General features: G+C 38.8%; 1 protein-coding gene across 1 annotated transcript in view; it reads right to left on the minus strand.

Annotated features, from left to right (window-relative positions):
• The window catches only part of DNAH11 (dynein axonemal heavy chain 11), a 354,965-nt gene that overhangs the window by 74,763 nt on the left and 264,873 nt on the right, over window positions 1–15,329 (minus strand). The window contains exons 64-65 of the mRNA XM_018047336.1: window positions 12,751–12,986; window positions 11,342–11,464 (exon numbers count right to left, since the gene is read on the minus strand). Coding sequence (XP_017902825.1) covers window positions 11,342–11,464; window positions 12,751–12,986 — 359 coding nt within the window. The remainder of the gene's footprint in view (window positions 1–11,341; window positions 11,465–12,750; window positions 12,987–15,329) is intronic.

Consider the following 15,329-nt stretch of genomic DNA (forward strand, 5'->3'; position numbering starts at 1 on the left):
AAACAGGAATAAGTTCATTCTCCAGGCCTCAGTGAAGCTGATGTATCAAAGTAAAGAGATAGCAGTGGGTTTTGACATAAGTAAATAAAATAGTTCCACGAGCTTGGGGAGGGGGAGGAAAAACACACTCAGGAGAAGCAGAAAACCTTCTCAATGGACATCTAAAAGCCTTACTGCATGTCCTGCTGTTTCAAATGAAAAGCTTCTAGATTAGACTTGTGAGCTCCAATAGGCCTGGCTGCGCGCACAGCCGAAGGTCAGGTGCAGCGAGGGCAGCTGAGAGGGGTTACTTAGCAACCTCGGCAGGAAGGCTGGAGCGAGGTGGTCAAACCTGGCTCCTGAAGAAAGGGTTAGGCTGAAAGCTGCACAGCTGGCCAGACGTTTAAGAAAAAGAAGGAAAGGAAGTCCTGAATAGAAATGAGTTAATTGTTTCATTGCTTCACGCAGTTAATGTAACCAACATGTCCTTCTAAGAGAAAAGCAAACTTCGACTAGAATTAAAAAAAAAAAAAAATTAAAGTCACAAGAATCCAGACACCACTGAATAGAAAACATAGCTAAAAAAATCATAGTAGGTTATTTCCCCTTTAAGATACACACACACACATGTGTTCCATATGTATATAAAGCATAGATGTTATATATATTTATACACATTTCAATGTGTCCTTATTTAAACATTATTATGTGGCATGAATAATGAAGAAATTCTAGTTCCATTCATATTTGTTCTTTTTTTTTTAACAAAACTACTTTTTTGAAGAAAAGAATCTAAAGGTCCTTAATCTGTAGCCCTATTTGGTATCTATGTTCATATACAGTCAAACAATGTCAGCAAGATAACTGAGAAGATGCACTATCTGTAGGTCCTGAATATGTGTGTGTGTGTGTGTGTGTTAGTCGCTCAGTCATGTCCAACTGTTTGTAATTCCATGGACTGTAGCCCACCAGGCTCCTCCGTCCATGGAATTTTCCAAGCAAGAGTACTGGAGTGGGGTGCCATTGCCTTCTCCGTCTACCATATGAAGACATGAATTACTGGAAAACAGAAATATTCTTACCCACAGGGAACATAATTAGAGAACTTCATAACTCCACAGCTTACTAAAAAGCTATGTTTCTGGCTCAATAGAGCACATTCTAATACAGTGCGGGGTTTAATTTAAGATGGTTCTATTTTAAATTTCACTCAAGACTTCATTCAAATGCATCTATACTCAACTAGAGAACAATAGTATGGCACCAACTCCAAGAGCAGCAACATCATAACAGTTAAACTGGAACTTGAGAACTAAAATATTTTTTATTGATTTTAGCACAACTTTCAGGAAACATAAAACAAATACTATTTGTAAAATACTCTTTCATTTTATTATGTCTATACAAATGGAAATTTCTATTATAGAGCTAATATTTATATTAGTTTTAAGCTTCTTTCTAGGGAATGCTACTTGAAGACTATTACTAAAAGAATAATGACATGAAATTATATATAGAATAAAGTATAAACTCTAAAAAACATTTATATGCTCAGAAGCAAGCTGAAATACATCTTGCAGTAAGGTTTCTCTAGCTAAGATTAAAGTTCAAAAATCACTTCAATAATATTTGTGAAGATTCAAAAGATTAAAGAGATATAATTTTATGAAGATGCTTCACAGATCAGCAACTTTTCTAATATGTAAGTGAGTAAATTTGCTTTGGAAAAAGTATGTGTTGATAAATCTTCCCAGATATGTTTTCTGTCGATTGATACCATACAATATATTTTACTTAAAATTAGGATTGTCTGGAGTTTGGTGGATTTAATTATTTGTAATTACCAAGCTGTTGTCAGCCTGTGGCCATTTTATGATAGTGTTATCTGCTATGTGGGTCAGGTTCAACTGTATATCTTCTCAAACACAGATTTAATGTGCTATTGATGAAACCATTACTAGAGCCAAATTAAAGTCTGGGCTGATTGATTGGTCCACAGGGAGTTGTCACACAAGAAAGGAGTAATTAGTATTCATTACTTCATACTGCACAACATTCCAATTATTAATGAACTTCAACTTTTGGACTATGCTGTATCTATCACAAGTATCTTTTCAGACATTCATTATTACAAAGAATAGACTAATAATTGGTTTTTTTAAAAGGGCCCCAAAGCAAACAGAACTAAAATAAACAAAAACACTATAAGTAATCAAAAACTTTCTGAGGAATGTGGCTTTCTCTCAGGAATATGAAAGGTTAATCCACCTGCACTTGAAGAAGATGAAGCAGTAAAGCCATTTTCGGTGACTACACCAACTTTGCAATCCCTGGGGGTTGTCTCTTTTGCTTGCTTTCAGTGCTATTTCCTCTTTACAAAACAAGGGGAAACATATTTGTACCCAACAGGTAATTGGAAAGAGAAACAGAAATTGTTCGTAACATTGTATAGGAGGCGGTGACCAAAACTATCTCAAAGAAAAAGGAATGCAAGAAGGCAACTGGTTGTCTGAGAAGGCTTTACAAATAGCTGAGGAAAGAGGTGAAAAGCAAGGCAGACAGGGAAAGATACACCTAACTGAATGCAGAGTTCCAGAAAATAGCAAGGAGAGAGAAAAAGGCCCTTTTAAATGAACAATGCAAAGAAGTAGAGGAAAACAGTAGGATGGGAAAGACTAGAAATCTCTTTTAAAAAATTAGAGATGTCAAGGGAACATTTCATGCAAATATGGGCACAATAAAGGACAGAAATGGTATGGACCTAACAGAAGCAGAAGAGATTAAGAAGAGATGACAAGAATTCACAAAAAAACTATACAAAAAAAGATCTTAATGACCCAGATAGGCACGATGGTGTGATCACTCACCTAGAGCCAGACATCCTTAAACGCGAAGTCAAACGGGTCTTAAGAAGCATCACTACGAACAAAGCTAGTGGAGGTGATGGAACTCCAGTTGAGCTACTTCAAATCCTAAAAGATGCTGCTGTTAAAGTGTTGCACTCAATATGCCAGCAAATTTTAAAAACTTAGCATTGGCCACAGGACTGGAAAAGGACAGTTTTCATTCTGATCCCAAAGAAGGCCATACCAAAGAATGTTCAAACTACCAGACAATTGCATTCATTCTGCATGCTAGTAAGGGCAGGAGGAGAAGGGGACGACAGAGGATGAGATGGCTGGATGGCATCACCAACTCGATGGACTTGAGTTTGGGTGAACTCCACGAGTTGGTGATGGACAGGGAGGCCTGGCATGCTGCAATTCATGGGGTCACAAAGAGTCAGACACGACTGAGTGACTGAACTGAACTGAACTGAAGGTTATGCTCAAAATACTTCAAGCTAAGTTTCAGCAGTATGTGAACTGAGAACTCCCAGATGTACAACCTGAATAGGCAGAGGAACCAGAGACCAAATTGCCTACATTCACTGGACCAAAGATGAAGCAAGGGAATTCAAGAAAAATAACCACTTCTTCACCAACTACTTTAAAGCTTTTGACTCTGTGGATCACAACAAACTGTGGAAAATTCTTAAAGAAATGTGAATACCATACCACCTTATCTGCCTCCTGAGAAACCTGTATGCAGGCCAAGAAACAACAGTTAGAATCTTACATGGACCTACAGACTGGTTCCAAATTGGGAAAGAAGTACGTCAAGGCTGTATAGTGTCACCCTGCTTATATAACTTATGTGCAGAGTACATCATTCAAGATGCTGGACTGGATGGATCACAAGCTGGAATCAAGACTGCCAGGAGAAATAACAACTTCAAATATGTGGATGACACCACACTAACAGCAGAAAGTGAAGAGGAACTAAAGAGCCTCTTGATGGTGAAAGAGGAGAGTGAGAAAGCTGGCTTATAACTCAACATTCAAAAAACTAAGATCATGGCATCTGGTCCTATCCCTTTATGGCAAAGGGAGCAAAAAGTAGAAGCAGTGACAAACTTTATTTTCTTGGGCTCCAAAATCACTGCCGATAGTGACTGCAGCCATGAAATTAAAAGATGCTTGCTCCTTGGAAAGAAAGCTCTGACAAACCTAGACAGTGTACTAAATAGAAGAAACACCACTTTGGCCAACAAAGGTCTTAGAATTAAAGCTATGGTTTTTCCAGTAGTCATGCATGGATGTGAGAGTTGGACCATAAAGAAGGCTGAACACTGAAGAATTGATGCTTTTGAATTGTGGTACTAGAGAAGACTCCCGAGAGTCCCTTGGACTGCAAGGAAATCAAACCAGTCAATCCTAAAGGAAATCAACCCTGAATATTCATTGGAAGGACTGATGCTGAAACTCAAGCTTTAATACTTTGGCCACCTGATGTGAAAAGCTGACTCACTGAAAAAGGCCCTGATGCTGGGAAAAGATTGTAGGCAGAAGGAGAAAAGCATGGCAGAGGATGACATGTTTAAATAGTTATCACCAATGGACATAATTTGAGAAAATTCTGGGAAACAGTGAAGGACAGGGTAGCCCGGCATGCTGCAATCCATGGGGTTGCAAAGAGTCAGACATGAGTTTGCAACTGAACAACATTTTCCCATTCAAAAAAAGAGGTGTTGGTTGGAATAGTTCCTCAAAGGAAGGGGCTGCACAAAAAAGATCTTCATGACCCAGATAATCAGGATGGTGTGATCATTCACCTAGAGCCAGACATCCTGGAATGTAAAGTCAAGTGCCTTAGGAAGCATCACTACGAGCAAAGCTATTGGAGGTGATGTAATTCCAGTTGAGCTATTTCAAATTCTAAAAGATGATGCTATGAAACTCCTATACTCAATATGCCAGCACATTAGGAAAACTCAGCAGTGGCCACAGGACTGGAAAAGGTCAGTTTTCATTCCATCCCAAAGAAAGGCAATGCCAAAGAATGCTCAAACTACTGCACAGTTGCACTCATCTGATATGCTAGTAAACTAATGCTCAAAATTCTCCAAGCCAGGCTCAACAATACATCAACTGTGAACTTCCAGATGTTCAGGCTGGTTTCAGAAAAGGCAGAGGAACCAGAGCTCAAATTGCCAACATCCACTGGATTATCAAAAAATCAAGAGAATTCCAGAAAAACATCCAAAGTCTTTGACTGTGTGGATCACAACACACTGTGGAAAATTCTAAAAGAGATGGGAATACCAGACCACCTGACCTGCCTCTTGAGAAACCTGTATGCAGGTCAGGAAGCAACAGTTAGAACTGGATATGGGACAACAGACTGGTTCCAAATAGGAAAAGGAGTACGTCAAAGCTGTAAATTGTCATCCTGCTTATTTTACTTATATGCAGAGTACATCATGAGAAAACGCTGGGCTGGATGAAGAACAAGCAGTAATGAAGATTGCCGGGAGAAAGATCAATAACCATGCAGATGCCACCACCCTTATGGCAGAAAGTGAAGAAGAACTAAAGAGCCTCTTGATGAAAGTGAAAGAGGAGAGTGAAAAAGTTGGCTTAAAACTCAACATGCAGAAAACTAAGATCAGGGCCTCTGGTCCCAGCACTTCATGGCAAATAGATGGAAAACAGTGGAAACAGTGGCTGACTTTATTTTCTGGCCTCCAAAATCACTGCTGATGTTGACTGCATCCATGAAATTAAAAGACACTCCTTGGAAGGAAAGTTATGACCAACCTAGACAGCATATTAAAAAGCAGAGACATTGCTTTGCCAACAGAGGTCCATCTAGTCAAGGCTATTGTTTTTCCAGTAAATATGTATGGATGTGAGAGTTGGGCCATAAAGAAAGCTGAGGGCCAAAGAATTGATGCTTTTGAACTGTGGTGTTGGAGAAGACTCTTGAGAGTCCCCTGGACTGCAAGGAGATCCAACCAGTCCATCCTAAAGGAAATTAGTCCTGAGTATTCATTGGAAGGACTGATGTTAAAGCTGAAACTCCAATACTTTGGCCACCTGATGCAAAGAGCTAACTCATTTGAAAAGATTGAAGATAGGAGGAGAAGGGGACAACAGAGGATGAGATGGTTGGATAGCATAACCAACTCAATGGACAGGAGTTTGGGTAAACTCCGGGAGTTGGTGATGGACAGGAAGGCCTGGTGTGCTGCAGTCCATGGGATTGCAAAGAGTCAGACACGACTGAGCGACTGATCTGAACTTCCAGCTCTACTGTCGCTGGCTTAGTTTAGGCTCATACTAGGTCTCAACTGGACTATTGCAATTGTTTGCTAATTGGATGGTCCCTGGCTCTCGGTCCATGTGCCTTTAATCAATACTCCATACTGCTAACGTGCCCTTTCAAAAAACATAAATCTGACTGTATTATTCTTAGCATGCTAAGAGTCTTCACTAGCTTTCCCACGGACTTCTGCTCATGATTCGCAAGTGAAAATATTGAAACTCCAGATGTGTTACTCCACGAAGACAAGGTCCCTTGGTTAAAAACCATGGATGTTGTCAACTAACATTATGGATTGGAATGCGCCCCTTCAATGTATTTGGGGAAGAAGCATTGTAACCAGGGAAAGGCCAACCTGTGGGTCATCTGTGGGTACCCAAGGATACCCACATCCTGGGGCCTGACAATCCAGTCCCACCTTTCTCAGTCCAAACACCTTTTTCCCCAAAATGGGACTCTCCACATATGTGAATCTTAATCTCAGTTCCCCGAAGCTGTTGGGCCAATTAGTATGTTTTACTACTTGGTATTAGTCCTCTTATTCCAGAATTCTCTTCTCCCATTTGTCTGACAAATGCCCAATGACCTATTAAGATTCACACCAAATGTCAATTTAATACAAAGTCTTTCCAAGTCTCCACCACGGAGCAGATGATTCTCTATCATGTATACTTCCATCACCACACTCACGGCATGTATTACTTGTGCTGTGTAGAGGTCTGACTTCCCCTTCAGGACATGTAGCTTCCTTAAGGGCAGGGTCTGTACCTTCTGTTCTGAATCACTGGCCACTAGTACAGGGCCTGCCTCTGGCAGTTCTCAGAGAAGCCTTATTCAGTGACTGATAGAATCTGCAAGGACTCAGATTCTCTGAATAACAAAACTTTAAAAACATCTAAAGAAAACTGGAGGTACACAACTAAAATTACCTTCATAAAAGTAGTTGTTGCTACTTTTATGAAAGAGTTTAGGACTTAGAATTGTTACAGTAACAACTGCATGCAATAAACTCTATTATATTCTTACAGATCATTAAAAATTTTCTTCAACTTTTAAAAACAGCTACAATGACATGATCAATTCTATAAAGCCTAATCAGTTCAGATCAGTCACTCAGTCATGTCCGACTCTTTGTAACCCCGTGGACTGCAGCACACCAGGCCTCCCTGTCCATCACCAACTCCAGAAGTTCACCCGAACTCATGTCCATTGAGTCAGTGATGCCATCCAACCATTTCATCCTCTGTTGTCCCCTTCTCCTCCCGCCTTCAATCTTTCCCAGCATCAAGGTCTTTTCAAATGAGTCAGCTCTTCGCATCACGTGGCCAAAGTTTCAGCTTTAACATCAGTCCTTCCAATGAACACTCAGGACTGATTTCCTTTAGGATGGACTGGTTGGATCTCCTTGCAGTCCAAGGGACTCTCAAGAGTCTTCTCCAACACCACAGTTCAAAAGCATCAATTCTTTGGCACTCAGCTTTCTTTATAGCCCAACTTTCAAATCCACACATGACTACTGGAAAAACCACAGCCTTAACTAGACGGACCCTTTTTGGCAAAGCAATGTCTCTGCTTTTTAATATGCAGTCTAGGTTGGTCATAACTTTTCTTAGAGAGCACATATTCAGGAAAGATTATTAATTTGGAATAAACTGCCCTGGTATGATATTTTGTGATAAAGAATTTGATGCTCTATGTAAAATAACTTATTTCTGAAATAAAAAAAAAATCCTCTGGGATTCTTATAGTTAACTATATCCATACTGAGAAAAAAATCAGGAATCAAATTTATCAGTCTCTGAATGTTTTAGATTATCAACATGTACACACATACATAGGGACTTTCCTGGTGGATCAGCAGTTAAGACTCATGCAGGAGGCCTGAGTTCGATCCCTGGTCAGGGAACTAGGTCCCACATGATGCAGCTACGAGTTCGCATCCAAAACTAAAGATCTTGAGTGCTGAAACTAAAAGATCCCACATCTCACCTGTTACAACAAGGTCAGAGTTTCCATGCGCTGTAACTAAGACTGGGTACAGTCAAATACACATATAAACATTAAAATATATATATATATATATATAAAGATAGAGAAAGAAAGACAGAATTTCTTACACCTAAATTGTGTCACCAAAGGTTCAAGTTAAAGCTAAGAGAATATGTATTTCACTGACAAAAATTCTTTGTCTTCATAATAGTGTCAGAACCTTAATAACAAGGATTTCATTTTAGTGACATCCGAGATTTTGCACTGTATTTTTAACACATCAGATATGGCCACAATTTTATTTATGTCAGAGCTGCAGTTTGTCAAATGTCTTATTAGACTCTTCTAAACGCATGTCTGGGTAAATTTTGGTTTATTAAACAATTATAAGTTGTCAGTCACTTTACATGGATTTAATTGGTGAATTGTATCATAAATACTAATCAGTTAGAGACTTTTTACAAAATAGAAGTTAGTCACCCTTAAGCAGACCTATTTTTATTTTAAATCGACAGGAATAATCCAGTGATGAAAAGAGAGACAAGACACCTTTCAGACAGAGAGTGGGTGCCAAAGAAGAAAAGTGTTGGGGAAATTCTGAAATTACACCTCTGTGAAGAAAAACAACAAAAAAGAGAAGGAAATTCAGTGGACTAAGCCGTGGCAATGTTAGTTTCATGAGGGAAGAGGCACAGAGAGCTTTGGACACAGCCACAGTCTCCAGTGAACCCTCCCAGGCTCAGTAAGGGACTTAACTACTGGATCTGACCTTTCACACAATTTCAGTGACATGTTGCCTGCTGGGTAATGGTGTCACTGTCCCTGGAAGGATGTGATGGAGAGATGGCGTTCGGGGCAACAGCAGCACTTGGAACATCATGTAGGTCTCAGTAAGAGTGTGCCCAGTCTACCACTGCTGCTGGTATGGGGATGTTCTTAGGGATCCACTAGTGAATTCCTTTTTGTCCTAATGGTTTATCTATATATATATATATTTTTTAAACATATAGGAAAAAAGAGAACTAGCACAGTAAACACATGATTTTGTAGATGCTATGACTTGGGATGAGGCTGAGTTTCAAAAAAAAAAAAGTGGATTTAAAAGAGGTTTTTAAAAATATGAAGTAAATTCAAAATGGATTAAAGACCTGAATGTAAGGCCAGATAGTTTAAAACTCTTAGAGGAAAGGAAACTCTCTGGCACAAATTGCAGCAGTATCTTTTTTGACCCATCTTCTGGCGTAAATCAAGTAAAAACAAAAATAAACAAATGGGACCTAATTAAACTTAAAAGTTTCTGCACAGCAAAGGAAACTAAAAACAAGACAAAAAGATAACCCTTAGAATGGGAGAAAATATTTGCAAATGAAACAACTGACAAATGATTAATCTCCAAAATAAACAAAAAGCTCATGTAGCTCAACATAAAAAAACAAACAACCCAATCAACAAATAGACAGAATACTTAAATAGACATCTAAGGAAAACATATAGATGGTCAACAAATACATGAAAAGTTACTCAACATCACCAATCATTAGACAAATGCAAATCAAAACTACAATAAAGTATCTCCTCACACAGGTCAGAATGGCCATCATCAAAAAAAAAATAATAATGCTAGAGAGGATGTGGAGAAAAGGGATCCCTCTGGTACTGTTGGTAGGAATGTAAATTGATATAGCCACTATGGACAATAGTATGGAGGTTCCTTAAAAAACTAAAAACAGAATTATCATATCACTCAGCAATCCCATTATTGGGCATATACCCTCAGTTCAGTTCAGTTCAGTAGCTCAGTTGTGTCCAACTCTTTGCAACCCCATGAATTGCAGCACGCCAGGCCTCCCTGTCCATCACCATCTCCTCAGCAATCCCATTATTGGGCATATACCCTGAGAAAACCATAACTGCAAAGACACATACAATTCAATGTTCATTGCAGCACTATTCACAATGCCAGGACATGGAAGCAATCTAAATGTCCATCAACAGAGGAATGGATAAAGAAGATGTAGTACATATATACAATGGAATATTACTCAGCCATATAAAGGATTGAAATTGTGCCATTTGCAGAGCTGTGGAGGGACCTAGAGACTGGTGTAAAGAATGAAGTAAGTCAGAAAGAGAAAAACAAATACTGTATATTAATGCATATATGTGGAATCTAGAAAAATGGTATAGATAATTTTTTTTGCAAAACAGAAATAGAGAAACAGATGTAGAGAACAAACATGGATACCAACGGGGATGGGGTGAAATAAACTGGGAGACTGGTATTGACATATACACACTATTGATACTATGTATAAAATAGATAATAACCTACTGTATACCTCAGGGAACTCTACTCAGTGCTCTGTGGTGACCTAAATGGGAAGAAAATCCAAGAAAAAGAGGGGATATATGTATACATAAAAGCTAACTCACTTTGCTGTACATTAGAAACTAACACTAAATTAATAAAAAGTAAAAATATTTTAAAAATAAGGATACAAGTGATATGCATTTGAGGCAAATATATTAAAGATGTTTTCCAAAGTACTGAGGGTAGAAAAACACTAATATGAAGTAATAAAGGAGCAAATATTCTCACATTTGTGACAATGCATTATTGGGGTCTATAAATCAGGAATTGGGTAACATGAATCTCAATCTACCAAAAAATAGCTTGAACATCTGGATCATGTCAAGTTTGCTTTGGTCTTGGACTGTAGGAGCCTTGGAATGGAAACTCAGAAATATCACCAAGAATATTTCAACAGGACTTCCTTGGTGGTTCAGTGGTAAAGAATTCACCTGCAGCCACGGGTTCAATCCCTGGTCTAGGAGGATCAGACATGCAGTGCAGCAAGTAAGCCTGTGTGCCACAACTATCGAGTCTGTGATCTTGAGCCCAGGACCTGCAACTCCTGAGCCCACACGCCCTAGAGTTCATGCTCCACAAAAGGAGAAGGTACCTCAATGAGAAGCCCACGTACCCCAACTAGAGAGCAGCCCTTGCTCACTGCAACTAAAGAAAAGCCCACACAGCGACGAAGACTCAGCACAGCCATAAAAAATAAATACATAAAATTATTACAAAAGAATATTTCAATATATTACATTTGATTAGGAGGCCATGAAATAGAAGCTGATGATCAAACTCATGTGTAGTGCAAAACACACATCAAAAATCATCTTAAGATTATTTTTAATAACAAAATTATTATTCAATAATACTTACTTTCCCTTTTTAATTGTGTTCCTACCAAGCAATGGATCAAGGACTGGATCTATTGTTTCCTCAAGGTTTTCAATTAAGATGACATCTCCAAAGGCCAAAGCAGTTTCAATGTCATTCAAAAACCTTAAAATTCAGTCAGAATCAAGGAAAAATGTAAATAAGCAAAGGGAAAGTATTCAAAATTATTTATGCTCAATTATATTTAGTTTAATGTAAACATTTTAAATGGGATTTAGAGAAAACTGTTTTATAAAGTAGTATTTTCTTCAACTAAAATATATGGAAATTAAAGATTAGATTGAGATCAATTTCAGTTATATATTCCAAAATGAAATTCAGTAGTGTGAACTAATAAGTCCATGTGTAAATTACTTTTGACGGTAATCATGGTAAAAATAAATAGAACCTACCCAAACACAAATCACTCCAGCATTCTTGTCTGGAGAATCCCATAGATGGAGGAGACTGGCGGGCTACAGCCCATGGGGTCGCAGAGTCGGACACGACTGAAGTGACTTAGCATGCACCCAAACATTATAAATTTAAATTATTTCAACAGGTCCTCTTTTGAAAAAAAAATTCAAATTAAATGCTTTGTGGTTTTATCAAATTTTCATTTTTTTAAACGTTTAGAATCAGTCATGTAGAGAACTACCATTCGATTTCACTGCCACTCTCCAAAAATAGTCTTTTGCCTTCAAAAATAATTTCCTCTAAGTATTCAGATCAGCAAGGAGGCCATTTATCTGCACAACTGCAGACATTCCTTATTTCATTTTACATGTCAAAAAATGATGGAGGGGTAAAATGAAGTATAAGTAAGTCTAAAATTACTTATTTGGCAATAACTGAAGACCAACTACATACAAGACAGCTCTGTACTTATCAGAAAACACTGTCATGCCAACCGAGTGACAGAAAATCTCAGAGCAGATTCAGTTCTCAAAAGTGATATGCAAAGCTTGACTAAAAAAATTATCTTCAGGCACTCAACCTTGGGAACTGAGCTGTGTTAAAGCGCCATTGTAGGCAAAGTACATATTTAGCAATGTAACTGGAAACCTCATTAGGCCTATGGGGCAGTTGACAATTCTTGGGTTACCGTATGACAAAATCCTAAAGAAGGATTATAATGCATCATATTTCCATTCTTGGCCATAGGAAAACTTTCCTCTCACATGCAGTGCGTGTTCTAACCTTCCAACTAACTTCTTCAGGTAAGTGGATGCACGCCACCCAACGTGAACACCTTTTCCACAGAGATCCTTTATGTGAGTAGGCAGAAACAAGTTGTACCAAATTATCACATTCCAAAGTGGCAGAGAGGTCTAAGAAATGCCAGGACTTGATAAAAATGAAATCCATTTCCAGCAGCTCAACAGAGAATCAACCCTTTAGATTTCACATACCCTTTCTGGCCCAAGTGTGTGACTTTCAGGTCAGTCCCATATTTGTTCTTGATCCACTTAATCCCTTGCTGCTGGGGGTCGATCATCAGGGGCCAGCGCTCACAGTGCATCAGGATAGCAGCGTTCTCTGTGGACATCCTGTCACTGGGCAGTCCTTCGTTATTCCAGGTGGCAATGGTGGCATCATCCGTCAACATGGCAAGCACATCCAGGCCTTCAGTTATTGGGATGGAGACCTTGAGAATCAGAGTCAGGCAATAAACCGCCAGAGGAGCAGACAGACAAAACAACAATAGACCAAAGCCAAGAGAACACATACGAATTCTCCTGTCACTCTCAAAAGCCAAACAAAACTCTCATTGCAAAATACAACTCAACCCAGTAAGTCTAGGGTTTATCTCAGAATTCTGTCAACTGCAGCATTCAACAGCTGGTTTGTTACCGCATCCATCTGGCTTCAAGTGAAAGGCACTTCACCTTCTATACACACCTACAGCAACCCAAACAAGGTGAGTGAAATTTAGACTCCAGGAAGTATGGCAGGACAACAGAAATGTATTTGCCCAATGGAGTAATCACCCCACATCAGCAATACTAAAATGCACTCTTTTGCTTAGGCATTTCATCTTTTTCTATAGAGCAACATTACAGAGAAATGACTTCTCTCTCTGGTAGCTTTGTGGAATGTATTCGGTCCACTGGCACTCCATCAGCCTGTGGTTGCCCAGCAACCCTGACTCAGCCTCTCCTCTGAGAGGGAATTGTCTTCAGTGTGACAGTGAAAAAAGTAAAAATGTTAGCTGCTCAGTCATGTTTGATTCTTTTTGACCCCATGGACTGTAGCCCCGCTCTGGCCATGGGATTCTCCAGGCAAGAATACTGGAGTGGGCAGCCATTCCCTTCTCCAGGGGATCTTCCTAATCCAGGGATCAAACCTGGGCCTCTTGCATCGCAGGTAGATTCTTTACCATCTGAGCCACCAGGAGGAGCATTGAAAAGTAGGGAGTTGCTGGTGGAAGGGATAAATTAGGGGTTCAGGGTAAAATAGACAAGCAACTGGGATTTCCTGTATAATCTAGGATATAATATTCAATATCTTATAACCTACAGAAAATCATCTGAAAAAATACAAATACATAACTGAATCATTTTGCTGTATACCTTAAACTAACACAATATTGTAAATCAAATATGCTTCAATAAAAAAGGACAAAAAAGAAAGTGGGAAGTTGTCTCCTTTAAAAGAGAGAGAAAGGAGGAGAAATCTATTTTAAAGGTAAGGATCAGTTCTTTACAAAATGGACTCCATTTGAAAAAAAATAAGCAAGACTACAGAACAGTATTTATTATGGAATTTGTTTGCTTGGTCATCAATCACCAAACATTTACTAAGCACCTCCTACACACATCTGGAGACTCAGGGAGATGAGTAAAGAGCTAGTTCCCTTGGGGGACCAACAGGGAAACGGCTCCACAAGAGAGGGCAGTAAGAGCCCGACCTGGCTGAAGCAGCCAGGGGAGGCTGGAACAGCGGCAGTAGGTGTCTGACTTCTTGGTTGCCCACAGAGCTTCAGCAAACAGAATGCTGGAAGAATTCCTGCAGTGAAGTTGGGATGCACTGTAAGGCTAGTACAGGAAAAGTTAGCATAAAATGCCTATTGTTCTCGACAATGTTATCTTTTAAATACATAAAAATCTCTCTCCTAGTACCAGGAACAACAAACCTTGATATCTGATTCCACACACAGGTTCCTTAAAGACACAAGCATTCTCCTGTTAGCAAGAGCTCAGTAGCTTTTATTTCTTACCTTCTAATTAATACAAACAATTTGAAACAACTGGAGGCTTCAGATAATATTAATTTTTGAAGCATTAAGGAGTAACAGAAGGTATACGTACAGATCTTGTATCTGAATTCAATAGTTTGCACTGTTTGAGCACCTACTGTGAACATAGCACAGTGCAGGGGATGAAAGCTAGTTTCCCTTTTTTAATGGCCACTTTAACCTACTGGGTTGGCCAGAAGGTTCATTTGAGTTTTTCCATAAGATGTTACAAAAAACCTGAAGGAAATTTTTGGCCAATCCAATAGTAGGCAAAACAAAGCAGGTAACTCACACTAAAGATTATCATAAATACTGTAAAATACTTTGAGACTTAAATTTTAAAAACAAAGTTTAGGATATTTGCTTTATATTATTATGTTCAAATAGGCAGGTATTTGTATGACTACACAGAAATTTTTTTCATAAAAAAATCTAATAGTTAACAATATGGTTATCACTTTCACAGTAAGTTTTAACCTAAGTTTACACTGGGGAAAATAAACCTCAATTCATATATATCTTTTTAATCTACTCTTCTTGGCAGAATTCCTTGAAGGAGTATGCAGAAAAGAATATTAGTTCAGAAACCAAGAGCAAAGAGGGAGTTCAAAGTCAGCCTAGCAAGTCAGTATCTAATTGCTTCATTAAATAGTGCAACATGCTGTCAGTCAAGATGGAGCTTAAAAAAAGAGAGGAGGAGGAAAGAGGCTCCCTTCTTAAGAAGCTTTTACTAGAGAGAAGCAGGCTGGAAGG

The sequence above is a fragment of the Capra hircus genome, chromosome 4 (assembly GCF_001704415.2).
Source record: "Capra hircus breed San Clemente chromosome 4, ASM170441v1, whole genome shotgun sequence".
NCBI classification, from domain to species: Eukaryota; Metazoa; Chordata; class Mammalia; order Artiodactyla; family Bovidae; genus Capra; species Capra hircus.